Genomic DNA, 26,669 nt, shown 5'->3' on the forward strand with positions numbered 1-26,669 from the left:
TATCTTTAATGAGCAGCATGGATTTGCTAAAGGAAGGTCATGTTTTAGTAATCTACTTACTTATTACAATAAATTGACTGCTTCCTTGGACAGAGGAAAAGGATACACAGTAATACACTTGGATTTCGCAAAGGCTTTTGATAGAGAACCTCATGATAGGTTGATGGTCAAACTAGAGCAGATGGGGTTGGATATTAGATTGGTGCATTGGATTGGAGACTGGCTATCTGATAGGTATCAACAAGTTGTGTATGGGGGAGCAATATCCAGGAAAAGGAAAGTCACTAGTGGAGTGCCTCGGGGGTCTGTTTTAGGTCCATTACTGTTTAACTTGTATATTAATGATATAGGTGAAGATTTGGATGGAGATATTCAGTTGTTTGCAGAAGATGCAAAGTTGGGACAAACCATGAAGTGTAGTGAAGATGTTGTGGCCTTACAGGAAGACTTGAATAGAGTGAGTGATTGGGCATGGAAATGGGGATGCGAGTTCAATGTTGCAAAATGTAAGGTTTTAAAATTTGGAAAACAAAGATGGGATGCAGAATGTATGCTTGGTGAGAATATATTGTTGGAGGTAGAGGAAATAAGAGATCTGGGGGTGATAATGGATAAGGATCTAAAATTTAGGGGACACATCGCCAAAATTGTGAAGACAACACAAAGGCTTCTGGGAATGATGCGGAGGACACTGATGTGTAGAAGCAGGAAGATTCTTGTTCCGTTGTATAAGGCTTTGATTAGGCCACACATCGACTATTGTGCTCAGATTATTTGGTCATCGGGTTTTCAGAAGGATGAAGAGATGTTGAAAAGGGTCCAAAGGAGACTGACTAAGGTAGTTTCTGACCTCTGGAATGTCGAGTATGAGGAAAGATTGAGAAGATGCAACTTGCAGAGTCTGGTGGACAGGAGGAAGAGGGGAGATATGATAGAGACCTACAAGTTATTAAGGGGTTGTTATAGGATCAATGCTGGAGAGGTTCTACAGAAAATAGTGGGAGATCGGAGGAGAACCAGAGGTCATCCCTGAAAACTGTATAAAGAGGGTGTGAGTAGGGGAGTGAGAGGCAGGTTTTTTTTGTGCAGAGTTGTGAATGATTGGAATGCCTTGCCTGAGAATGTGGTGTCTGCAAAGAGTTTGAATGTGTTTAAAACATGGTATGATGAGCTGTGTGTGTGTGTGTCTCAAAGACTCCCAGATGAGTCTTTGACTCCATGAGGTCTTGGGGTGGTAATAATAATAATATCAGCTACTCCATCTGTCTTTCCACATTTTGTGGTTTCAAAGACATTTTCAACATGAAGTGTTGATGTCACTGCTTGTACAATCCTCATTTAGCAACATTTCACAGTAATTACTCTGGATATTCAGAATATATTTATCTTCAGTTCTTATGACACCTTTATCATCTCTGATTCCTTTTCAGCATTTTTTTCAATAATCTCCAGAACATTTTGCAAATGTTCCTTCATGATATATAAAATAACTTCAATATTTAAAATAACATGAAATTTAGTGATGATTTCAATTTTTGAAACACACAGATGTGTCACAGATGTGCTAGGTCAAGAGAATCAGACATGAAGTATTTGTATGCGCTTTGATCAAATAACCTGAATTATAAACCGAATGGCCTCACCTATCATGGTGTAATATCCAGCTATATATATGTTATATTTCTAGCCATTTCTTTCTCATAGTATCTATCTCATATTTTTGCTAGATAGGAATAGTGTCTCATGTTTATGGAATATTTTAATTGTTAATTATTTTTCATTGCTTCATGTGAGACCACTATTCTGTTTATATTGACAATTACAATTTGAAGTGGCATGAAATATGTACTACATTTATTCTCTGGAACAGAGTTTGGATCATTTAATCTTTCATGTATATGTACTCATGAGCACATGAAACTCATTTCACGTACTAGTGTATTATGGGTTTACAACCTTTCATGAGTACAACTGTTAATAAACTTTAAAATTGTTCTTTTAAACTATTAAATGACAGTATGACTGCTAAAAGCAAATTTATAGAAATTTGCAATATCAGTCAATATCGGTATATTCCAGATGTGACCAGTGCCGGCTCAAGGGTATGTGGCAACCCCTAGGCCAGTTTTATCAACACATTGTAAGACAAGACAGGCATCGTAAAATTCTTTATTGTTAAAAGCAGTTTATAGACATTGCCAAAAAAGTGCATATAGAGCATTGGGGGGGGGGGTGTTGGTAGTACAAACAGTGACCCCCCTACCAACACTTTAACTATTACTATTGCTTTGATTAATATTATTACTTTTTTTTTTACGATGTTGGCACTCCATAGTCATTGCGCCCCTAAGCCAGTGCCTCTTGTGACTAAGCCTAGAGCTGACCCTGGATGCGACCAAACTCAATAAATTTTCATTAATAGTACAACTACTAAAGATATTCACTAGCAAGCTTTTTTAATTAGCAAATAGCATTTTTGCAATGCAATTGACAAAAAAACCTAATGCTTAAGACCTTATGGTCAGCATTGATATCTAGTCCTTATTTATCAGTGTACCTCTGGCTGACAATCTCCAAATACTGCCAAAGGAGTGCCCTCCAGATGCTATGGGATCCCCCCCCCCCTTGTCATCTGCAATGGCCAATTCCTACTTAGAGCATACTGAGGATAATAAATTTAGTTTAATCCTTTATCCAAGTGTGAGCAAACAAAGTTTGCGCCTGAAAGTATCTTCAGGACTGGGGTAAGGTGGTACAACACCAGGGCAACTCGTTACAAAGGTGGAGCAACTGAGGCAGGAGTGTTGGTAGCTTGCTCCACCTTTGTAACGAGTTGCCCTGGTGTTGTACCACCTTACCCCAGTCCTGAAGATACTTTCAGGCGCAAACTTTGTTTGCTCACACTTGGATAAAGGATTAAACTAAATTTATTATACTCTAACCAAGTGAAAAATAAACTTTCAACATCTTTCTCTAAATCCAGAGTAAGTTATTAAAAAAGGGTGGCACACCATTTGGCAACTCCTATAGGTAGAGATGACCTGCCAAAGCTTCTGCCTGGTATCTCAACTTGGGCCTGGCTCCCACTGAAGAAACCTCAATAAAGATCGAAACTAGTATGGGTAGTGTCCCTTCACTTAATGCATAACATTAGACATGTCCGCAAGGAGATGTGTTTTGCATTATCGGAGATACTGAGGCAGGAGTGTTGGTAGCTTGCTCCACCTTTGTAACGAGTTGCCCTGGTGTTGTACCACCTTACCCCAGTCCTGAAGATACTTTCAGGCGCAAACTTTGTTTGCTCACACTTGGATAAAGGATTAAACTAAATTTATTATACTCTAACCAAGTGAAAAATAAACTTTCAGCATACTGAGGAATTCCTATTCTCTTCAATACAACTCCAACCTTCCTTTTGGGTACAATATGTAGATGATGGTTTGCCATCTGGTCAGACTCAGAAGTATCTCTGCCTATATTTATAATGCAAATCAACTGCCTTCACCCACAAATCAACTTCACCATTGATTTGTGAGTGAAGTTGATTTATCCTCATTTTCCGTATCCCCCCTTTTCTGAAATACTTGTTACATCTGTTCACCGTAAACTTACCTTTATAGGCTGCTATATACCACAAGATTCAGATCATCTTCCATCTTAAAAAAAAACAGGCAACTTCAAATATTTGCTCAAGAGTATCTACACCAATTCCCAAGCTCTCCAACAAGAATTGAGCATCATCCAATGCGTCATACTACAGAATGGCTTCACCTCAAGGAAGTTTAAATGCATCTTGGACACTTATAAGTCCATCTCCAAAAACCTCAAATCTGTATGATGAGAACTATCCCATACATTTATAGGCACATTGATGAGATGATTGCTAAGATCCTGAAAAGATACAATTTAGTTCCTACAGTTTTTCCTATCAACAAAATTGCCTCTTGGTTATCATCCATGAAATGAAATGAAAGATAACCCTCCCCCAAATGCTATTTCCTTTTTTTGGTGTCTACAATTCAGTGTAAGTGCCTTCAGTCATACAGGACATTCTATTGAAAAATGACTACAAGAACACCAATCTTACAGTACATCAACAATAATAAACCTAAAAAATCTGGACTTGCTCAGCATGGAGTAGACACTGACCACAATATCCTCTGGTCCAATGCTTTCCTTTTACATCAGTGCAGGTTTAGGTTGAGTTGTTATTTAAAGAGAGTGCTGAAATACTTGTACACCACCCAAATATAAATCAGAATGATTGCTTCTCTATTGCTAAGATTTAAGAGAGTCTCAACCTCATAAATGGTAGGCAATAGTGCATTCCCCCATACTTCCCCCCCTCTCTCTAATATAATGTTGTGTCATTCAATTCATTATCTGAATTTAATTTCTTTATTCATGCTATAAATTAACATATCATTACACAAACAAATCACAGGATCATAAAGATTGAAGATGTGCAAAACATCACCTCTCCTGATCTGCCAACCCCATCTTCTTGTGATATAACCCACTGTCATGAAAATGGATCTCGCAATCAAGTACTGCCAGTACAACATCTTAAGATTGAGAAAGTATCAATCTTATACTCTATTTCTTCAATGGATTCAAATTTGTAGGAGGGCAAATCCACAGGCTTTAAGGTAGCAGCCCTACCTAAATTATCCATTGCCAGGCTAGTAACCTAACACGAGAATTTTAGATTACTTTTAAGCCACAAAACATGAACATTCATATGGACTCTTCAGAAAATGGAATGGAAACAACAAAATATATATTATACTGTGACTTGGAATATAAGAACAGCTTATAAATACAGGAGGATTTAAAAATATAGTAATTACTAAAACCAAGAAAAAATTAGAAACCATGGAAATTAAAAATGTTCATATACAGTGGGGGTCAAAGAGAGATGAAAAGGTACAGGCAGGCATTATGATTTGACTTCATAAATCTATTTCAAAACAGATTTTTGAAACAGATTTATTTGATATAGATTTGCTATAAATATTGAAATGAAAGAATAACAGAAATCAATCAAAAAATAAACCGAGGCTACTTAACAATAATTGGACTGAATGATCTAGAGGAGGGAAGAGAAGATCAGATTCAATTTCATGAACAATTACACAACATAATTAATAACATAAACAAAAATGGCTATGTGATATTAGCATGAAATATAAATGAACAAAATAGAAAAAACTAAATTAATAATAAGGGTTTTTTCCCCTCACAGAACCTCTGGTTTTACTTCCTACATACAGGCAAATCTATTTACAAATAAAAAATACAGTTGATGGAGGTGGACAGTAGAAAGCATAATGTGTTAATGGTAGTAGTAGTATCACTGTTACAGCTGAAGCACTAAGTAGAGGAGATGATGAGTTGTGGGTAGTGGAATAGAGTGCCCTTGCACAATGGGTCCCTGGACTCCCAGTAAATATAAATTAATAAAGATGATTATTAATATTGCACAGGCACCTCCATGGATTCCTAAGACTCATCACAGGAGACCCAAACTATCAAAACAATATCTATTGTACCTTTCCTTTGAAACCATTAACAGACGAAGTACTCACAACTGACTTAACTTTTGCAATCCACAAGCCCTGAATCTTTCCTCCTATGGAGCATTCTACAGACCATTTGCCATCTTAATCACTGAAGGCTTTATAAAGTGGAATAATAACTCCCTTATCTCTGCATGTTAGTGTGCGCTTCAGTAACCAAGTAATCCTGTGAGGAACCCTGGCTATTTCCAAAGACAAGTTAGTAAAGATAAGGAAAAACATCTAAACAAAAGCAAATTGAAGAAAGCCTTATGGATAGAACAAAAGATATGTTTAGAAAAATAAATGATATTAGAGAAGTTTATTCCTATATTACAAGTTGTAAAAAGTAATTTGGAAAAATGTTTGATGGAAGAAGAAGCAGTGAAAAAAAATGGAAAGAATATGTAGAGGATTTGTATAAGAAAGATGATAATATTGAAGGAGAATTTGAAAGGAGAGAACTTGTTGAGGAACCCATAATAATGAAAACTGAAGTGATATCAGTTCCTTTTGGAACAGCTGCCAAAAGGAAAATTTCCTGGTGCTGATGTTGTGTCAGTGGAATTATTGAGAGCAGCTGCGAATAAAGTAGTGAATATTTTGACTGAAATTTGTCAACAGGTTTGGAAATAAATATACTGGTCTAGAGATTGGAAAACATCAGTATTCATCCCAATCCCAAAAAAATCAATGCCAGAGACTGTTATAATTATAGAACCATCACTTTAATTTCACATGCAAGTAAAGTTATGCCGAAAGTGATCTAACAAAGGCTGGAGCCATATCTGAATAGAGAAATGCCAAAAACAGGAAGGCTTTAGGAGAAGTAGAGGAACTAGAGACCAAATAGCAAACATGAGATGGATTATGGAAAGAACAAGAGAATTTCAGAAGGAAGTATTCATTTGTTTTATTGATTATAAGAAAGCTTTTGATTGTATGGATCACAACAGACTGTGGATTGTAATGAGATCAATGGGAATACCTGAACATAGAATTCTCTTGATAAGAGAGCTAGATGACAACCAAGATGATTCAGTGAAAACAGTCATTAGAGAAACAGACAGTGTTCGAGTGGAAAAAGGGATGCAGCAGGGCTGTATACTGTCGCCCTACCTTTCTGCCATTCTCATAACATATTTATAGTGAATATGTTATGAGAATGGCTGATTTAGACAAAGATCCAGAGGGAATTAAGACTGGTGACAGGAAAATAAGTAATTTAAGATATACAGATGATACAACCCTCATAGCAGAAACTAAGGAAGATCTGGAGCAGTTGATTCTATTGGTTAAGACAGAAAGTAACAAAGGTGGCTTAATTTAAACATTAGGAAAACAAAAGTAATGGCTTCTGGCAATTTAAAATAGAAATTGTTGAAAGTTATGATTTACTGGGGTCCAGAATCAGAAATGATGGTAAATGTGAAGATGAAATTAAAAGAAGGATAGTCATGGGAAAAAAAGCAATGTTAAACCTGAATAAAATTATGAAAGATAGAGGTGTGAGTAAGGCCATGAAGGTTAGAATTGTCAAAGCAATGGTATTTCCAGTAGAGTTGTATGGATGTGAAAGCTGGATTATTAAGAAGATAGATAGAAAGTGAATCGATTCATTTGAATTATCAAAATTCAAATGAATTATTATGAATTCTTATGAATTATTATTATTATTATATTATTATGAATTATTATGAAACAAATTCTTATGAATTGATTCATAAGAATCTCATGGACTGCAAGAATGATCAATAAGAAGGTTTTAGAGAATATAAAGATAGAATGCTCCTTGGAAGTGATGATCACTAAACAGAAGTTGATGTACTTTGGACATATTAGGCGAGCTGATGAATCACTGGAAAAAGCAGTTATGTTGGGGAAGATTGAAGGAATGGGAAGAAGAGGAAGACCACTCAATTTCCTGGAGTACAGTTTCAACACTGTGGTCCACAGCTTTCCAAAATACATAACTTTCTTTTCCACATTAAAATGACATTATGTTTTATCCCTAGTCAGCTTATTTAAATAATCCTGCAAGCTCTCTACATCACCTTGATTAACTATTACCTTACCTAATCCAACTTTACATCATCATCAGCAAACAACTGAATATCTCTCTACAAGTTATTTCCTATATCATTCATGTAGTTATGAAGAAATATATAGTATCTATAAGTCTTAGATGTTTTGGCAATCTGGATATAAAGGGGAGGGGGTGGAGAGAGAGAGAGAGAGAGAGAAGTGAGGATTTTGAGCTTTTTGTGATTTCAGAATGCCAAGAAGAAACTTTTACTTTTTTAAACACTTTCCAATTTTTTGATCTGAGATTTTGTGAGATCATAATTTTAAGGTCTGTAGTGCAGTCTCTGATAATGATATCCATTTTTCAATTGTATTCACTGGTATTAAGAATAATAGTAGCATACTCCTTATCAGCACTGGTGATGACTATACTGCTACCGTCGCATAGTTTCTTGATGGCACTGACTTGGTAAGATGACAGATTTCGTTTAGAAAGCAAAGATTTAGAAAGAACTGTGATGTCAAGCTTTATGTTGTTAGCAATTTTTAGAACTCAGTTACGGATACTGCATTCAATGCTGAACATTAGGTCAAGTGACAGTACTTGTTTCAGAGCAATGGCAAAATTATGGCCAAGATATAAGAAATAGCTAACAACATCAGGCTTGACACTAGGCTCGATATTTTACTTGGATATCAGGAGGTGGTGGTTATATAAACTGAAGCTTTCAGAGTGGCAGCTTTTAAGTGAGTGCATGGATACTGGTAAGGTATCCATGGCTGAGTGTAATAGTGTGCAGAAAATACTCGAGTTAATACCACTGGTAACAAACCAGAATGAGGTAGTTAGCATAAAGTGTAAAGCAGCAGTGGGCTTAAGGAACTATTGCACTTTATCTACACTAATGCAGGAGCTCCTAAGAGCTGAGGCTGATTCAATGAACAATCTTTCATATTTAAACTTGTTGCGGTGTATTAATGTGGCTTTCTTCCAATGTATTCTCTGGCAGGTATCCAAAGCATGGTCTGCAAACCCAGAGTGGCTGCACTGGTGAAACCGGATGTAGTCTTTATGTTCCGAAATCCTAACATTTGCTGTCCTGCCTGTTTGGCCAAAGTAGGACAGTTTACAGCTGCAAGGGACCTGGTATACCCCAGGTAGGTCTAGGGAAAGTGGTTGGTCTTTGGTGGAGCAGATAAGGGATGCCAATTTTTTATATGGTTTGTAACAAGACGTTAGGTCATGTTTTGTTTTGTTTTTAAGATTTTGGTTATTTTTTTTTCCGAGGTGCCCTGGATATAAGGAATGATGATGGATTTTGTGTAATCTTTGTCATGAAGGGGGATTGTGGTTATCTGGTTTTAATATTTTTTGGATTTTTTGGGGGTTGTAGCCATTGGCTAAGAAAGTATTAAGGATGTGGTTTAGTTCAGTGGTTAGGGCATTGACATCTGAACAGATTAATTTTGCCCTGTTATATAGTGTTTTTATAACCCCATATTGTTGTGTGTGTGTGGGGGGGAGGGAATTGCTGGTGATGTATCCGCCTATATATGGGTGGATTTTCTGTAAACAGAGAATACCAAGGATCCATCAGGATGGCGAGTGATTAGAGTGTCTAGGAAAGAGAGACTGTTGTTTTCCTCTTTTTCCAAGGCGAACTGGATTCTGGGGTGTTGGTTGTTTCGGTGTGTTAAGAATGAATGAAGTGTATCTGAGCCATGTGGCCAAATATCAGAATGGAATATATGAGAGATGGGGAAAGAACATGATTTTGTGAACGGTAAGCCATGCCTCAGTTACATGCTCACTTTTTATAATACTGACGGCTGAGTTGGATAAAGGAATTTACTGAGCTATTGCAAGACACCTTTCTCAAGCAGACTGTAAAAGAAGCAACTCAAGGTTTACAGTATTACTGCCAGACTTTGCAAAGCTTTTGACAGGACACTGCATGGAATCCTAATTAATAAATTGCAGTGCATGGAGATGAATATAAAATTAGTGAAGAGAGTGGATAAGAGGGTGGTTGATGGAGAGATACCAAACTGTAGTTTATTCAGGAGTAGAATTAGTAGACGGCCTGTGACTAGTGGCATGCGCAGAGCTCTGTTCTTGGGCTGTTACTATTTAATCTGTACATTAATGATATAGAAAAGGATCTGAGAGGAACTATTCAGCTGTTGGAGAAGCATGGGAGGTGGTCAAGCAGAGTTTGAATATTAGACTGCATACTGGTGTGAAGTGGAGGCTAACGGAAAGAAACATATGGTGGGATGTTGCTATAGACCTGGTGGTTATTTGCTTGAATGAATAAATGCATTGCTAAATTACCCAGATGAGTACCAAACCAGTATTGATTATTCAGGGTGACTTAAACTATTGAATATTGACTGAGTATCAGAGAAAACACTTGATAAGAACAAAGCAGAATTTACCAAGCTGATGCAAGACCACTTTCTCAAGCAGGCTGTGAAAGAAGCAACTCAAGGACAAAGACTGTTACTGATCAGTGTCAGAAGGTGTCTCATTTGAAGATGTGACTATTTTAGCCACTGGTTGGTGAGTGATCTTACTGTACTGGCTTGGGAAGTGGCCAACTATATGTATGTTCCAATCAAGAACATGTTATATGATGAACTTCAAATCTGAAAACGATTACATACTCAGGAGAATACTATCTTTGGTTCCATGTTATCAGATGTTGAATGGGAAGGATATCAGCAGAGCATGGAGCTTTGAAAAGATGCTTAAATGATGCAGTATCTGAATATGTCCCAAGAGTTCAAAGAACAAATAGAATTGGAGTGAAATAGATGTGCATTCTCATTAAATAAGAGATCCATAAGAAGAAGATAATGAGGAAGGGATATCATGAGAATAAGAGCAAGAGGAGTTATAAAATATATATAACTCAGGCCAGACAAGTTATGAGTATTGTACTAAAAGCTAAGTTGAAGTATGAAAAAAAATATGGTGCACAGCCTAAAGGAAGCACAAAAGAATTTTATCATTATGTTGAAACTAAAAGAAAGAATGACTGTGGAAGAATAACTTTACTGAATGCAGACTGTACCATAGTATTAGAAGCAGATGAGGTAGTTAAATCAGTGCTTACTTCATCAAGATCTATCAGACTGGTAAATAATCTGCAATTGGGACAGATGGGATATCAGCACATACTAAAGGAATATTCAGCCAAACTTGATATGGCCTTCACGTTTGCATAATACAATTTCAGTATTACTTAGGAATGATTCCACAGGAATGGAAAGAATATATGATAATCCTATTACACAAAGATGGTGCAAAGGCTGATGTGTCTAACTATCAACCTAGTAGTATCTATGGAGTAACTGTAAGGATTTCAGAGAAGTTGGTAAAAACTCATATACAGAAATGCATAGACAAACAAGATATACTTTCAAAGGAATGGCATGGGTTTACTAAAGGGAGGTCATGTTTGAGCAATCTGCTCATATTTAATAATAATGTTACAGCTGAGTTTGATAAAGAGTGCACTCTCTGATACTGTTGGACTTTGCTAAGGCATCTGATAGAATATCACATAAAGGTTGTGTGCATAAAATAGAGAATAAGGAAATTGAATATAAACTAGTGGTTTGGATAAGTGGGTGGTTGAAGTATAAGAAAGTGGAATATATGGGATGAATCTGCTAGATTTAAGGTGATCAGTGGTTATGACTCAGGGATCAGTCCTTGGATGTTATTTAATCTATATGTTAATAATAATGGAAAGAGATTGGCTGACTGGAGATCTTCAGCTGTTTGCTAATGATACAAAAGCAGAGCAATCAGATAGTCTGCTGATATACAACATTTATGGTAATTTGAATAGGCTGGAAGTGTGGGCAAATGATAATCTAGGTTAGTGGTTCCCAACCTTTTTCCATAATACCCCTTTTAAACCATATCCTATAAATTGTACCCCTTGTTTTTAAAATAGCTGTTTTTAAATACTGACACTTTTGTTCAGTGCCTATCATAATGTAAGATAGTGGAAATGAGATAATGAGTTGGGAAAGGAAAATTACTACACTAAAAGTACAAACCACAGATTTAATTTTACAATATTCGTAAAATTTGTAAAAGCAGTGATTCAAACTTAACATTTATTGTTCATAACTAGAATTCGTAAAATTCATAAAAGCAGTGATGCAAACTTAACATTTATTGTTCCATAACTAACATTTTGTTTGCTTTACTTGTTTTTCTGTCATCACTGATTATTTTTCATGTACCCCTGAACGGCCTCACACGTACCCTCATGGGGGTACTTGTACCACCGGTTGGGAACCAATGATCTAGGTCAATTCAAAGTTATGAACTTTGGCACAATGCAATATACAAAAGCAATTTATATTAGGGGAAGGGGATATGCTTGCAGTAACTGAGAGATAGTAGAGTTATGGTGGATAGAAAATTGAAGTTCTAAGATCACCTAACAAAAATTGCAAATACAACTCAGAGGATAACTGTGATGTTGAAATGAACATTAACATGTAAGGAGGATATGGAAGTCATTTTACCTCTTTACAAGGCCTTGATAAAACCACACCTGATTGTGTGCAGATTTAGTCTCCTGGGTTCCAAAAGGATAAAGAAACTGTGGAAAGAAGGTACAAAGAAGAGTTACAAAGATTATATTGAGAATTTAGTTTATGTAGACTGCAGATTTTGGTTTGCAGGAAAAAGAGGAAATGATATAATAGAGGTCTATAAACTGTTGAATGAGTGTCATAAGATATCATCAGATAAAATTTTTCATTATATGGAAAGTGAACATGGACCATCCATGAAAGTTAAATTTATTCGCTATTAAGAAAAGGATAAAAACTACATTTTTTTCTCGTGGTGCAGTGAGTGAGTAGAACACTTTGCTGGTTAAAGTAGTGAGTACATCCAGCGTAAATGAGTTTATTAAAAAAATATATATATATGACAGATAGTGTAGGTGATGTGTGAATTGCTTTGATGAGTCTTTGACTCCCTAGTAATAATACCCAGAGTCAGGGTAACTCAGGTACGAATTAGATGGATGATTAGCATCATTAAGCAGGATCTGCAGGCAAAGAAAAAGTTGTGAAGAGAATATAAAGAATCAGGTGATCAGCATGCGCATGAGTGGTACAAGACAAAAGCAGGATGCCGAAGCTATTTATGAGGAAAAGCTAGCTGATGAGACTAAAAATCCTAAATAATTCTTTCACTATGTGTCAAGTAAAGGAGAAACGAGACTATGTAAGGATGACTTTAAAAAGTGCTGATGACAGAGAGGTTACAGAACTAAACCAAATAGTGGAATGACTGAGTGAGCATTTTGCAGGAGTACACCATATAAGTGGTTATGTTGCAATACCAGATGTGACATTGTCTGATGGAAGAATAAAAGTTGAAGAAATGAAGGTGCTTCAAATATTGCAGAAACTTTATGCAAACACAGCCATGGTTATGGCATATCAGCCCATGCATTACAAGAATGTGCAAAGAAATTATCTGCTTCACTTGACCAAGCTGCTTAATCGAGTGGAAGGAGGCAAAACGGTCCCACTGCATAAAGAATCCTCCAAGAGAGAAGTATCAAATTTAAGGCCAATAAGTATCTCAGAAGGTGGTTAGGTAATGGAGAAATTGGTGAATGACAGAATTCCAGACTATGTGATTCAAATATAATATCCTATAAGGAACAACATGGTTTTTGTGAAGGATAGGTCTTATCTTAGTAATTTGCTCACTTTTTATTATAAAGCTATCATGAAGATGGATAAGGGAAGTGGCTACTCAGCGATACTGCAAAATTTTGCAAAAAGGCATTTGACAGGATTCCACATAGAACACTGTTGGATACATTGAAGCAATGGAGATGGATATAAATCTGGTGATTTGGATTAAACTGTAGCTGATAGATAGACTTTAAAAAATGGTTTATGAAAGAATTGAAGCAGGTGACTAGTGGTATACCACAGAACTTGGTAAGAGGTCCACTGTTGTTTAACTTGTATATCAACATTATAGAAAATGATATGACACTAAATATTCAGTTGTTTGCTGATGATACAAAATTGGGAAGAGGGATGGTAAATGAAGGTGATGTAGAGATCATGCACCATGTCTTAAATAAACTAGCAGTATGGGTTAAGGTAAATGGCTGCCAGTTTAATGTGGCTCACTTTGGAAAGAAGCTGTAAATTATATTGATGGAAATGAACTGCAGGAAACTGGACTTAGACTTGGGGGGGGTAATTGTGGATAGAGTTAATGTTTAGAGGGCATACTGTGAAGGTTGACAAAACAGCCCATTAGATTATGTGGTTGTTCAAGAACACACTAACAAGCAGGGATAGAAAAGTTATTGTTCCTCTTTATACGGCTTTAATAAGGCCACACTGGATTACTGCATATAGATCTGAACCTGGATTTCCCTTCAAAAACTAGCTGACAGGTGGAAAAAGGAGAGATGACAGAAGCATATAAGTTATTAAAATGGATTTTACAGGACACTGAAGATTTTTTCAATGTTTGGCAGGAAGAGAGAGAGAGAGAATGCAGGATCACTCATGAAAACTAACAGTGTGATTAGCAAGGGTGTTAGGATTGGATTTTTTTTTTGGAATCTGGTTAATGGGTGAAATGAGTTGCCAGAGGTGACTGTGAGTGCTTTGTCAGTGAATTAGTTTAAGGAGAGGTATGACAGGCACTGTGTGAATAATAGATCTCCTTCTATAAGTTGTCTGACTCCAAGGAGATTCCTATATAATGATAATAATAATAAATATAATTGGATATTCTGATTATTTCATTATATATTTTACCAAAAGCTTTCTCATGAAGGCTAAATGCATCTCCAAATTAAATTCTGATCTTGTTTTAATAGTATCTGCACATGATATTTCATTCTGAAAGCATTTTGTTCTTTTGAGAATAGACTATTTGCAATATTTCTAAGTCTTTTATTCAAATTTTATAGTATATTTTGTAACCTATATTTACTGAACTCATTCCTCTGTAATTCTACAATCATCTTTATCTCCTTTCTTAAATATAGATATATCCTTAGCTGCTGATCAACCTGATGGAATTTTGCATTTTACTCCAAGAAATATTTATTAACTTTAAAAATCTTTGATGTAAATATTCTCCAATGAACTTCCAAAGCTCTATATTTTTGCTTTCCAATAGTTCTAAAAGTCTAATAGTTCTGGATCATTATTATTTAACCAAAGTCAGTAAATCAATTATTATTATTATTGTATGAGATATTCATGAAGTTTGAAGACTCACTGTAAGAGACACCCAAACTATCTACACAATATATATCATTCCTCTCCTTGAACTCATTAACAGTTCAGTGCACTCACAATCAACTCTGCAAACATATTCCATTAATTCACCACTCTCCAAGTGAAAAATCTGGTCCATTACATACTTACCAACAAAACTTTGACTTTCAAGAATGACCTATTGCTCTGTTCCCTCTAGTCAAATGCTGAAACATCTTTTTCATCAACCCACAAACCTTTAATCTATCCTCATAAGGAGAATTCCACAGGTCATTCACCATCTTGGTTTGCTTCTGGATCCTCTCTTCTACTTCCTCATCCCCAAGAAACCCATGTGACCAGGCCCGAGCACAGTAATCCAGATGTTGATATATCAAGGCCTTATAAAGCAGAATGATAACTTCCATATCTTTGCTTGTTAGTGCATTCTTTAATAACCAAGTAATCCTATGAGCTACCTAGGCAACCTATATCTAAACTTCAATTTTGAAGTTTATTGAAGAAAATTCCTCAAGGGCTCACTTTAGTGAGTATGGGAGTGGCGAACCCAAGGTACCTGCTGGATCATACCTTGTTTCACATAATATATATCTGTATATTATCTATAGGATAGTCCCTACTCTTCTTTCTTTCTTTTCTTCTTCTTGTTTCTTCCCTCTAATGCTATTGGAGTATTCAAGGACTAGGGGTGAATCTTTCTATGTTTCTACTTCTTCATGCATAGAAGACAATGGGAAACCACTATGCTTCTACTTTTCCCTAGTTTGGATGAGTAGCAAAGATCAAAATGACGAGTGATGCATAGCTCAGGATGGGACACCTGGGTCCGGAACTGTGCGATTGGCTACCAGGGAGGTCACTTATTCCAGTTTGGATATTGACAAGATTGCATATGAATCATCTCTACTAAAGCCTGTGGGAGGTGGAGAAGAGGAAAAAGGAAAATATACATATGGAAAAGATGCTAAAAGTAAATTTCACATTGGATCTTGGAATGTGAATACCTTACTTCAAACTAGAAGACTGGAGATTATAAAGATGGTGATGTTAAGATTGAAAATAGATGTTCTGGGAATGGCTTAGGTGAGACAGAAAGGAAAAAGAGATTTTAGAACAGAGGATGGAATGGGAGTAATTTACTCAGGAGGAGAGGAGAAACATCAAGGGTGTAGGTATAATACTGAATAAACAAATGGCAGGATGTGTGGAAGGCTACTGGAAAATCTCAGACAGAGTTTTGGTAAAGATGAAAGCAAAAACCAAGAAATATTTTACTTATTCAGATATATTTACCTACTTGTGATTATGAGGAGGTAAAGAGAGAGTATGGTGATATAGAAAAGGGTTTGAAATATAAAGACACCAAAAATATGATTATAATACAGGTGATATGAATGCAAAAATCAGGAGAAGAAGATATTGTTGGGTTATATGGATTGGGAGTGAGAAATGAAAGAGGAGATATGAAGGGTGCAGGGGAAAAACAACTTCAGTCCACGATATTGACTTCCGAAAAAACGTAATTAAATTTTCCTTGTTGTCAAAATGCAAGAAAACATAGCATAACAAAATAATAGTATGGTACATTCATACATTATGGTACATTGTACATTAAGCACAATTAATTTAAATAGCACTTAAAATTAAAAAAAAAAAAAATGGCAAATAATGGCCTTTTTGTCGAAATGGCCAGACTGAAGTGGTTTTTCCCTGGTAAATCCTATATAAAAAAATGGTTGTTATACACATTTTTTTATTAATCGGATTGGTAATATCTGATTTTTTAATTAATTAATTATTTAATTTATAAATAATGATCAGATCGCATCCCTTGTTTTAGAGATAATAGGTACTAAAGAGAATTATTATACTAACAAAGGTTGGTAAGTGCTTCTTTATTAAGTAAGCAATAATACACAAAAAATGAAATATGGTAAAAAGTAATAAAAATTTAAGTAGTTAAAATATTGTAGTTTTAAAATAATCATTTATTTCAATCATCTATTGGATGATCATCAACGTTGTCGTCATCGCTTTTAATAAAACTTTTAATTTTGTTCTTAGTCTCTTCTGAAATTTTGTGGGGTCTGTTTAGGTGTTTACCACGCCTATCTTACTGGTAGCTGACCAGTATTTATCAAACAGTTTTTAATCCTTTTCACTCGTTCTTCAGATATACCATGCAAAGAAATAAATGCTTTACGGCAAATTCTGACATCTTCGCTATTCCCCTCATTGCCGCCTTGCAGTAATCTGACACGAAAAGCAAATGGAGCCGTGTTAACCCTCGCATCAACTCCTTTTCTAGGACGCTTTCTCATTATGGGAAGGATTGTAATTAGTCCACTTAAATAGAGTTTTGGTCATTATAGTTCCCTAATAAGTTAAAAATCATGAATAATTCTTTTTCGTTTGACATCAGGAATAGTTTCGAAACAACGATACCTTTTGCATAAACAGTCAGGACCAACTTCGTGCGTTGTTGCACGAAGAATTTTCATTACATCTCTAGTCCTACCTGTCTTTTTTCGTTTCTTTGTGAGTTTTTCTTTAGTATCAGCTTCACTTTCATTAGAACTATTAGAATAATCACTTATCATTTTCACACTACTTTTTATTATTAAAAAACAATTAAAATACTCGTAAAACCAAAACAGTAAAACTATAATCAAAACTAATAGTGATTCAACAAACCACTGATAACAAAATAACAGTTGATGCAATAGTGATAATAGTTGATGTGATTGGACCGAAGTTGTTTTTCCATACAACTGCTCGGACTGAGGGTGTTCTTCCCAAGTTTAAGAAATATTCTCCGTTCATTTGTCTGGATTGAGGTTGTTTATACAGAAAGTCATATTTATGAGATGAAACCTTCCTTTAATCCCCAACAGATGGCAGCATTAGGTTGAATTCACAAAAATTGGACTTGTTTTTCCCCTGTACCCTTCATATGTTGTTGGATTTCTGTAGAAAACATGACCTGACAGTTATGAACACTTGGTTTAAAAAACATCCAAGAAGACTGTATAAGTGGAAAGCCCCAGGGGATGATATAAATAATAAAAGAAATCAGATAGATTATGTTTTGATAAACAAAAGATATAGAAATAATATAAAAGATGTGACAACATATCCAGGAGCAGACTGCAATACACATCATATATTGTTATCAACTAAGATGAAAATTAAGTTAAAAAAAGTAATTACAAAGAAACAAAATAAATCATGGAATATAGAGCAGCTGAAAATACCAAATACGGCAAATAAATTCGCAAAAAAAGTAGAGGAAGAAATGAAGGAGAGAAATATACAAGTGATAATATAAATGACAAATGGAAGATTCTGAAGGAAAGCATAATTACTGCTAGAGAATTACATTTAGCTAAAAAAAAAGAGGAGGAAAGAGAGAAAAGAAAAACTCATGAATAATGGAAAGTATTTTGAGAAAAATAACAAAAAGAAGAAAGTTAGTTAATAGTAAAACAGAGGAGGGAAAAAGGCAGTATAAAGACTTGAATAGGGAGTTACAAAGAGAAATAAGAAGGAAAAAGGAAGAGTGGTTAGATGAAATGAGTAAAGACACAACAGCAAAGGCAGAAAGAAATGGCATAAAAGGTGTTTATAAAAACATTAACATGAACAAAAAATCAAACGAAAGAGTATAATGGGCAGAGGTTATACATCATGAGGGAGGAATTGAATCTAGCAATTCAAAGATGCAAGAAGGAAAATCCCCCTTCTTGGGACAAGTACCAGAGGAGTTTAGAAGATAAATTTTTATCCCCATTCCAAAAAAGATGGGAGTTTTAGACTGTAATAATTTTAGAATGATAAGTCTTATAACTCACACAGCAAAAATTCTGGCACAAATAATTTTGGAGAGAATTAAGAGTAAAATAGAAAAAGAAATGAATGAAGAACAGTTTGGTTTCCAAACCAACAGAGGAACCAGAGAGGCTATAACTTGTTTAAGAATTATTGGGGAGAAAACATTAAACCATGGTAGAAAGGTGTTTTGGGGGTTTCTAGATTTTGAAAAGGCATTTGATACAGTGAAACATAAAAGGCTTTTTGATATTCTAGAAAATACTGATATTGACTCGTATGTTTGTAAATCTTAAAGAAAATATATTGGACACAAACAGCATCAGTATGTGTAAATGGAGAGGAAACAGGAGAATTCCTGACGGAGAGAGAGGAGTTACACAAGGATGTAAGTTATCACCATTATTATTTAACCTTTATAGTGAACAGATGCTTAGAGAGGCACTTGAGAATGTAGAAGAAGGAATAAAAATAAATGGAAGAATCATCAATAACTTAAGGTATACGGATGATGTAGTGGTGATGGCAGAAAGCAAAAATGGATTACAACAAATTGTTCAGAGAATTGAAAACTCCTGTAAAGAGTACAGACTAAAGATTAACACAAAGAAGACTAAGATAATGATAACGGGGAGAAAAATAGGAGATAATGTAAAGATAAGATGTGGAGGAAAGATTTTAGTGGAAAGATTTCAATATTTAGGTAGTTGGACTCAGAGAAAGGAACTTCAGAGTTGGACATTAGAAATAGAATAGGTAAAGCTAAATCTCTTCATTTGTGAAAATGAAGAGAATTTTAATAAATAAGAATATTAAAATAGGTGTGAGAATTGGAATAGTTAAAAGCAACAGTCTGGAGTATTGCAAGTTATGGAAGTGATTCATGAACACTCAGAAAGAGAGGTATGGAAAGAATTAATGAATTGGAAATGTAGTGTTATAGAAGGATGGAAAAGATTAGCTATACAGAGAGAATATCAAATCAAGAAGTTTGTTTTAAGAAGAGTTGGGATGGAAAGAACACTGCTTAAAAACATTATGCAAAGAAAGACCAGATTTGCAGGACATCTTCTGAGAAGTTCTTTAGGACATCTGATAAGAACTATATTACAAAAGAAAGTTGAAGGGAAGAGAAGACGTGGAAGGCCAACCAAAGAGTGGTTTAATGACATCGTGGAATGGACTGGTTTAAGAATGACAGAGGCAACAGACCGAGACAAATGAAGAAGAGCTTCAACCCTCTTTTTTAGAGGATGCTACCAGACGACAACAGTTCCATGCATGTGGGTATATCATATAATCTACTGGTATACCAAAATGCATAACTTCACATTACTCTGACAATCATTATCTTTTGCTCATACTGACAGCATATTTAAATAATTCTGCAAGCTCTCCATATTTCCTTAATTAACAATGATTATAGAATCACAAGAAAGTCTTGATTAACTATTATCCTAACCAATATTGCATCATAAGCAAACAACTAAATATTTCACTTCAAATTATTTCCTATATCATTTATGTATAAATTAAACAGTAGTAGTCCAAGCACAGAGCCTTGTCACACCACTAGCCATCTACTTTTGCCTGGATTCTTCTCTTCCATATAGTATTTTTTGGGTATCTGTCCATCAGCTGCCCTTATATTTATATCACCAGTTTCATATCCATTCCTACTTGTTATAATTTGCATAGCAGAGTTCCATGTGGTATTCTGTCAAACATATTGATATTTGCAAATCCAGAAGTATCATTATGTAGCCAATCCCTTCATCCAACTCAGCTATCATTATATTATTAAAAGTAATAAATTATTAAGACATGACTAACCCCTTCACAAATGTATACTACTCTCATAGAGTATCATATTCTTATTCACCTATTCCTGAATTCTCTCTTTGACCTACTTTTCCAGTACTTTTACCACCACTCCTGAAATACTGATTGGTCTATAATTCGCTACTGCAGTCTTAGAGCCTCCTTATGATTATTTTCCCCTCTTTCTGCTCCTTTGGGAGTTTGAAACAACTAAGATTTTAACAATCTAATCAGAAGCACTGCCAGTTCCCCTACATATTCTTGTAAAATGTGAGTTGATATCTATTTAATTCAACAGCCATATGTAAAATCTCCACTGAGATTTTACAATATCCTAAGTAACTCCAATTCATCAACCTCTGTTTTCACATCAGTCCCTGATAATACACATTGAGAAGTAATTTCTCTTCTTGTCTACATGAAGGTCTTGTGATAATGCCATCTCATTATTGGCTTTTATGATTTCAGACAGAATTGACCACCTAATTAATGTTGAATATAGTGTAAGGATTCAAATTACCTATGAATTTGATGAAATTTTGTATAATATGCTGCATGTTTTGTGATCTTTCTTCTAGCAAATAAAATATAGATATATCTAAAAAATGAAACAGCATTTTTTTTAAATGAGCATGCCTAATTTATTTACTAGAACTTTATAAATTAATATAACTTCAGTTATGCAGTAACTTGCTGCCTTTCATAATGATTAAAAGCAACAGTAACTTTTTCATCTTATTTCCTTACCAAGTTGGTCAAACTTCATCTGGAATCACAAATTTTTCCTAGAATTTTGATTTTCATCAAGGCACAAGCAAAATAACAGTTTAATGATCTGAGAGAAAAAACATTGTTTAAAATTCTGAAGCATATGACAGTATCAATGAACTCGAGAAAAGTTTCTTTTGAGGAAGGCACAACAATAATTATCAGTTGTACATTATATGTCTATTAAACATAATAATTTTAAATAAAAAGAATTTCCTGAATATATAAGGTGGAACTGTAGAAAAATAATCTGGTGATCTGAGATTAGAGCCCCTATTTTTTGTGTCAATATACTGTTTGATTCCTTCAGCTTATAGCTATCTGAAAGAACAACAAAGACAGGATAGAAGATATACACTTCAGCAGACCAAAAAAAGAAAACATCTCCAATCTTTTGATCATTTCAATAAAATTAAATCTTTCTTAAGCCTACACTGATAATCTATATAATTTTAGTTTTTTTATTTATTTTTTTGCTACCTCACTAGATTAATCTGTGTAACCTAATAGTGGTGAACTCTGTATATAACTACTGGACTTCAATGTCAAAAGCCGTCATTTGCTTCATTTTTCAATTTTAGTTTAAAAACTCATTTAAAAAAAAAAGCTTTGATTCTAAAATCTACAGTTTAAATTTATGGTAATTTCAAAGAGACAAAATAACATTAAAAAAATTCTGCATTCTATTCATTTTGTAAAGTTTAGAATTAGCTAAAAGTATGGGTAAGGGCAATTATGGGTATATGCAGAATCCAATCATAATTATGTTGCTCAAAATTAAGCTCCCCCACTACAGATCTAAAGCAGCCAATTTTTGGTCAACAAATAATAATGCCACATTATTTATCTTTATTACAATATAATTTTTCACCTGAAATATACCTTGCTGCATTTCTGAAACATATATATGGAATGCAGTATTTAGAACTGTGTAGAGTTGTCTTTCTGAAAATGGCCATTTTAAAATTATTGGTATTGCATACAACAAACTTTATAGTCATCTTAAAAGCATGATTAATACTCTCTGCTCTACTCTCCCAATAAATTAGTAACTGGATTTTAAATAACATGCTTTGAATAAGCCCAACACCTATTATTATTATTATTATTATTATTATTATTAACAGACTTCCATGAAGTCAAATGACTCATCTTGGGAGACCCACTCTCACATGCACAGCTCATTATACCTCAACTTAAATGTATTTTCCTCATCTATGCACTATCCCTCCACCTATCACACTCTCAGGCAATGCATTCCAATCATCCATCACTCACCATGCAAAAAATCTACTCCACACCCTACCGCTTGCTCAAACCCACCTTATTATACAGCTTCCAAAGATGGTCTCTTGTTCTCCCTCTCTATCCAACATAACCCTCAAATCTTTCATCTCCTCTAAAACTAAAATATCCCCACCAATCCTATACTTTGCATCCAATATTTGCTTCCTAAAATTGATCAGTTTATTATTTTATTTCCCAAAAGGAGTAGACAGAGCTCCTTGAGCCCTGACTTTTTTTTTTTTTTTGAAGACAGGTAAGCAGCCAGTATCTGCCTTTCATTGATGGTGAGCTCAAGGTACACATGTCAAGACTTTCTTCTGGCTTGTTTCCTTCATCTGAAAATTTACTTTAAAGAATCACTAAATAATTTTTTTACTACCTCACATGATTCATGTAGTTGTTAAGTACATAATGAACTATTATGTTAAATAAAACACTGAGGATTATACTTTTTTATTATAAGGCACTTACAATAAAAATAGGCAAAAATTCTGCAATTATTATGTGACACCTCCAATGCTTAACAACAAAAATATTACATAAGTATAATCCATAGTGACTTTTATTTATCTAATTATGACTTAAGTTTACATTCGTGAGTTAATTATACTGGTCTTTTTCCTTTAAATTTCTTTTCTCTATTTTTCTAATTATTGTACAAACATTTTCTTAAAATTTACATCAATCATTAACACCAAAGTTTTATTGGTTAGCGCATTTTTTGAGTTAATAGTATCTATGGTCTTTATTTTGGGTCTTTATAAAGGCCTCTACACACGAATTCTATGGTCTTTAGGTAACTATGATAACTAGTATTTTTTTATTTGTCTTTGTGAAAGCTTTTTTTTTTCTGTCAAGTTTAAACAAATAAAAGAGATGTGCAAAAAAAGGTCAGCGCCTGCTAAATTTATTAAAATATTAAACCTAAAATGAAAAACTATGCTATGCACTGATGGAATACTAGTTAAGCGATACTATCAAAACTGTAATTTTATAATATACACTATTTGATAACGCCTTTTCATATTTATACTAACTGCTGAAGAGAATCGGGTGACAGAATCTGCACGCAAAATATTATTTCTGGGTATTAATGTATACCGATACGTACAAACTTTTGGTACCCAAAACAGAATACTCCACACCACCTCTTTCCTCGCAAGACTCCATCTTTTATGTTTAACGCCATCTGGTGTTTTTCGAATGTTTTTATTTCATTGCAAAGCATTTGGTGCTACAACATTAACACGACGTTTTGCAATTGCTTATTCTGGCTTTTGTGTTTTTTCCAATACAGTTTTTATTTTTTTTTTTATGTGCGCGCTGATTTCAAGTACTATTGTTTATGTAATTGTTGCTTGTTCTAAGGACAAATTCTGATAAGGTAAGAAAGACTGTTCATTTTATTTAATGAAATGATCGTTAGTAGTTAAGATCCTATCAGTCAGCTGTTATAGATCTATATACCAATAACTGTGTGTGGAATTTTCTTTGTTCATTGAGCACACTTTTTTTTAAAAAAAGTGTGGAACGCTTTTTATAGAAGATATATAGTGATTTTTTCCTTTTTTTATCGCGTATATGCGAGCGTCAGTAAATAGAAATCTTGAAATGTATCAAGTTGTATGCATTATACTGTGATAGTTCACTCCATCACAGGTTAATTGCTGATGTTCTCAATTTTTCCTCACCTCTCTTCTCCCTGAATGATTCTTTACCTGTTGGGTTTAATTTGAACAGCTGTTACTCTTCTAAAGCAGTAGTGACTGCATCAGTATATCAATATCTTTTAGGTCTATTCTCTCTCTTCTGCTTAAAATGAAATTAATACTTAATATTAACTCTGTTTTTACTTATTTTTAAATATTTATATCATTGGTGTAATAGATTGTTGGTGAAGTTTAGGATCTGAATCTAACTATGGGTATGAATGTTTCTGAAAGTCTTTAGGTGGCAGATTTATTTTATTTTATTTTTTACTGGTGTGTGTGTCAAAGAAAGTCCCTTGTTTATTAGAGGTCTGAAATAGCTTTAAAAAGTTAAAAGGTTTCTTAGTGCAGAGTTCCCACATAGTCCATCCACAGTACTAATGTACAAGAATTTATAGCCTGTTGTGATCTACCCATAACATATAAAAATAAAATACATCTTTGATTGTCCTTTATGGTAATCCTGTCAGTAAGCAACTATAAACTTGGGGGGGGGGGTACTTTGAGGTACTTTTTCTTATATATTTTATTGAATTGTTAACTGTATAACCCCCCCCCTCAATGAGTCTTTGATTACATCGAAGACTCATTGAGGAGAATTGATGTAATAACAATAGGGGAGAGAGAGAATGGTAAGAGGTATAATGTATGGCGACTCAATGGTGTTCAAGATAGGATGTGTAAGGAGTGTTTGCCAGGAGGAACAATAGAAAGGGTGGCTATGGCAATTAAGAGAGGTGAAAGGGTGGATGAGATGATTGTGATGGTAGGAACAAATGATTTGAGTGGTAATGTAAGTCGGGCAGCGAGAAATATGAGATTTTTGCTTGAGGCTGTACGGAAGAAGACAGAGAGAGGAAAAATAGTGTGCGTGTTGCCTAGGTATGATAATGATGAACTGAGCAGAAGAGCGGTGATATTGAATGGCATAATAGCGAGACTGTGTGACAAGAGAAGACTGGTATATGTAGATGCTTGGAGTGCATTTGAGGAAAGAGAGGAATTATATGCGAGAGACCACTTACATTTGAATGAGGAAGGACGTAGGCATCTGGAGAGATTGCTGTTCTGAACGAGTCAGTGTGTCCCAGGGAGGATGATAGCAGGGGTGGCCTCTTGTGGGAATGGATACTTGGGAGAAGGGAGATGATGTCAGGTAGCACTGAGCCCAGTGGAGTCTAGAAGGGATAATGCTGGGTATAGAAACAGTGGCATTTATATGTTTTATACTAATGCCAGGAGTATCCGGAATAAGGGAGAGGAATTGGTGGCGCAGATAGCATCAGCCTGGCCAAAAATTATTGGGATCACTGAGATGTGGTTGACAGAAGGCGATATAATAACAGGAATAGAAGTCACTGGGTATAGCATTTTTTGTCAGGATAGGGGGGGAAAGCGTGGTGGTGGGGTACTGCTTATGATAAGTGATGACCTATGTCCTCTAAGAGTGGAGGCTTTGGAAGGAAGTGAGACAAATGATTTTGAGAGCATATGATAATGATGATAATGATGAACTGAGCAGAAGAGCGGTGATATTGAATGGCATAATAGCGAGACTGTGTGACAAGAGAAGACTGGTATATGTAGATGCTTGGAGTGCATTTGAGGAAAGAGAGGAATTATATGCGAGAGACCACTTACATTTGAATGAGGAAGGACGTAGGCATCTGGAGAGATTGCTGTTCTGAACGAGTCAGTGTGTCCCAGGGAGGATGATAGCAGGGGTGGCCTCTTGTGGGAATGGATACTTGGGAGAAGGGAGATGATGTCAGGTAGCACTGAGCCCAGTGGAGTCTAGAAGGGATAATGCTGGGTATAGAAACAGTGGCATTTATATGTTTTATACTAATGCCAGGAGTATCCGGAATAAGGGAGAGGAATTGGTGGCGCAGATAGCATCAGCCTGGCCAAAAATTATTGGGATCACTGAGATGTGGTTGACAGAAGGCGATATAATAACAGGAATAGAAGTCACTGGGTATAGCATTTTTTGTCAGGATAGGGGGGGAAAGCGTGGTGGTGGGGTACTGCTTATGATAAGTGATGACCTATGTCCTCTAAGAGTGGAGGCTTTGGAAGGAAGTGAGACAAATGATTTTGAGAGCATATGGTGTGAAGTAGAGGTAGGTAAGACAGGATATTTAGTGGGGTGTTGCTACAGATCCAGGAGCACAGAGGATGGGGACCAGGAGATGTTTAGACAGCTAAGTTTGGCAAGTGCAAGAAGAATGATTGTTATGGGGGATTTTAACCACAGTAGTATAAATTGGAGAGAGGAAGATGCATGTAGCAACAGGGGAATGGAATTTCTAGAATTCTTGTGGAACAAATGTCTTAGGCAACATGTAACAGAGGGAACAAGAGGTTCAAG

General features: G+C 35.2%; 2 protein-coding genes across 2 annotated transcripts in view; one reads left to right on the forward strand and one right to left on the reverse strand.

The window, feature by feature from the left end:
- The window catches only part of LOC150109942 (EEF1A lysine methyltransferase 2), a 108,512-nt gene extending 84,738 nt beyond the window's left edge, over positions 1-23,774 (reverse strand). Inside the window, exon 1 of the mRNA XM_090397318.1 lies at positions 23,701-23,774. Within this exon, the coding sequence (XP_090253444.1) occupies positions 23,701-23,759 (59 nt within the window). The 5' untranslated portion in view covers positions 23,760-23,774. The remainder of the gene's footprint in view (positions 1-23,700) is intronic.
- Positions 23,775-23,815: 41 nt separating this feature from the next.
- The window catches only part of LOC150109943 (ras-related protein rab7), a 59,703-nt gene continuing 56,849 nt past the window's right edge, over positions 23,816-26,669 (forward strand). The window contains exon 1 of the mRNA XM_090397319.1: positions 23,816-23,973. The gene's annotated coding sequence lies outside the window, so the exon portion shown is untranslated. The remainder of the gene's footprint in view (positions 23,974-26,669) is intronic.

This window comes from Typopeltis vanoorti, chromosome 1 (genome assembly GCF_054136105.1).
Source record: "Typopeltis vanoorti isolate ZY-2024b chromosome 1, IOZ_Tvanoo_1.0, whole genome shotgun sequence".
Lineage (NCBI taxonomy): Eukaryota > Metazoa > Arthropoda > Arachnida > Uropygi > Thelyphonidae > Typopeltis > Typopeltis vanoorti.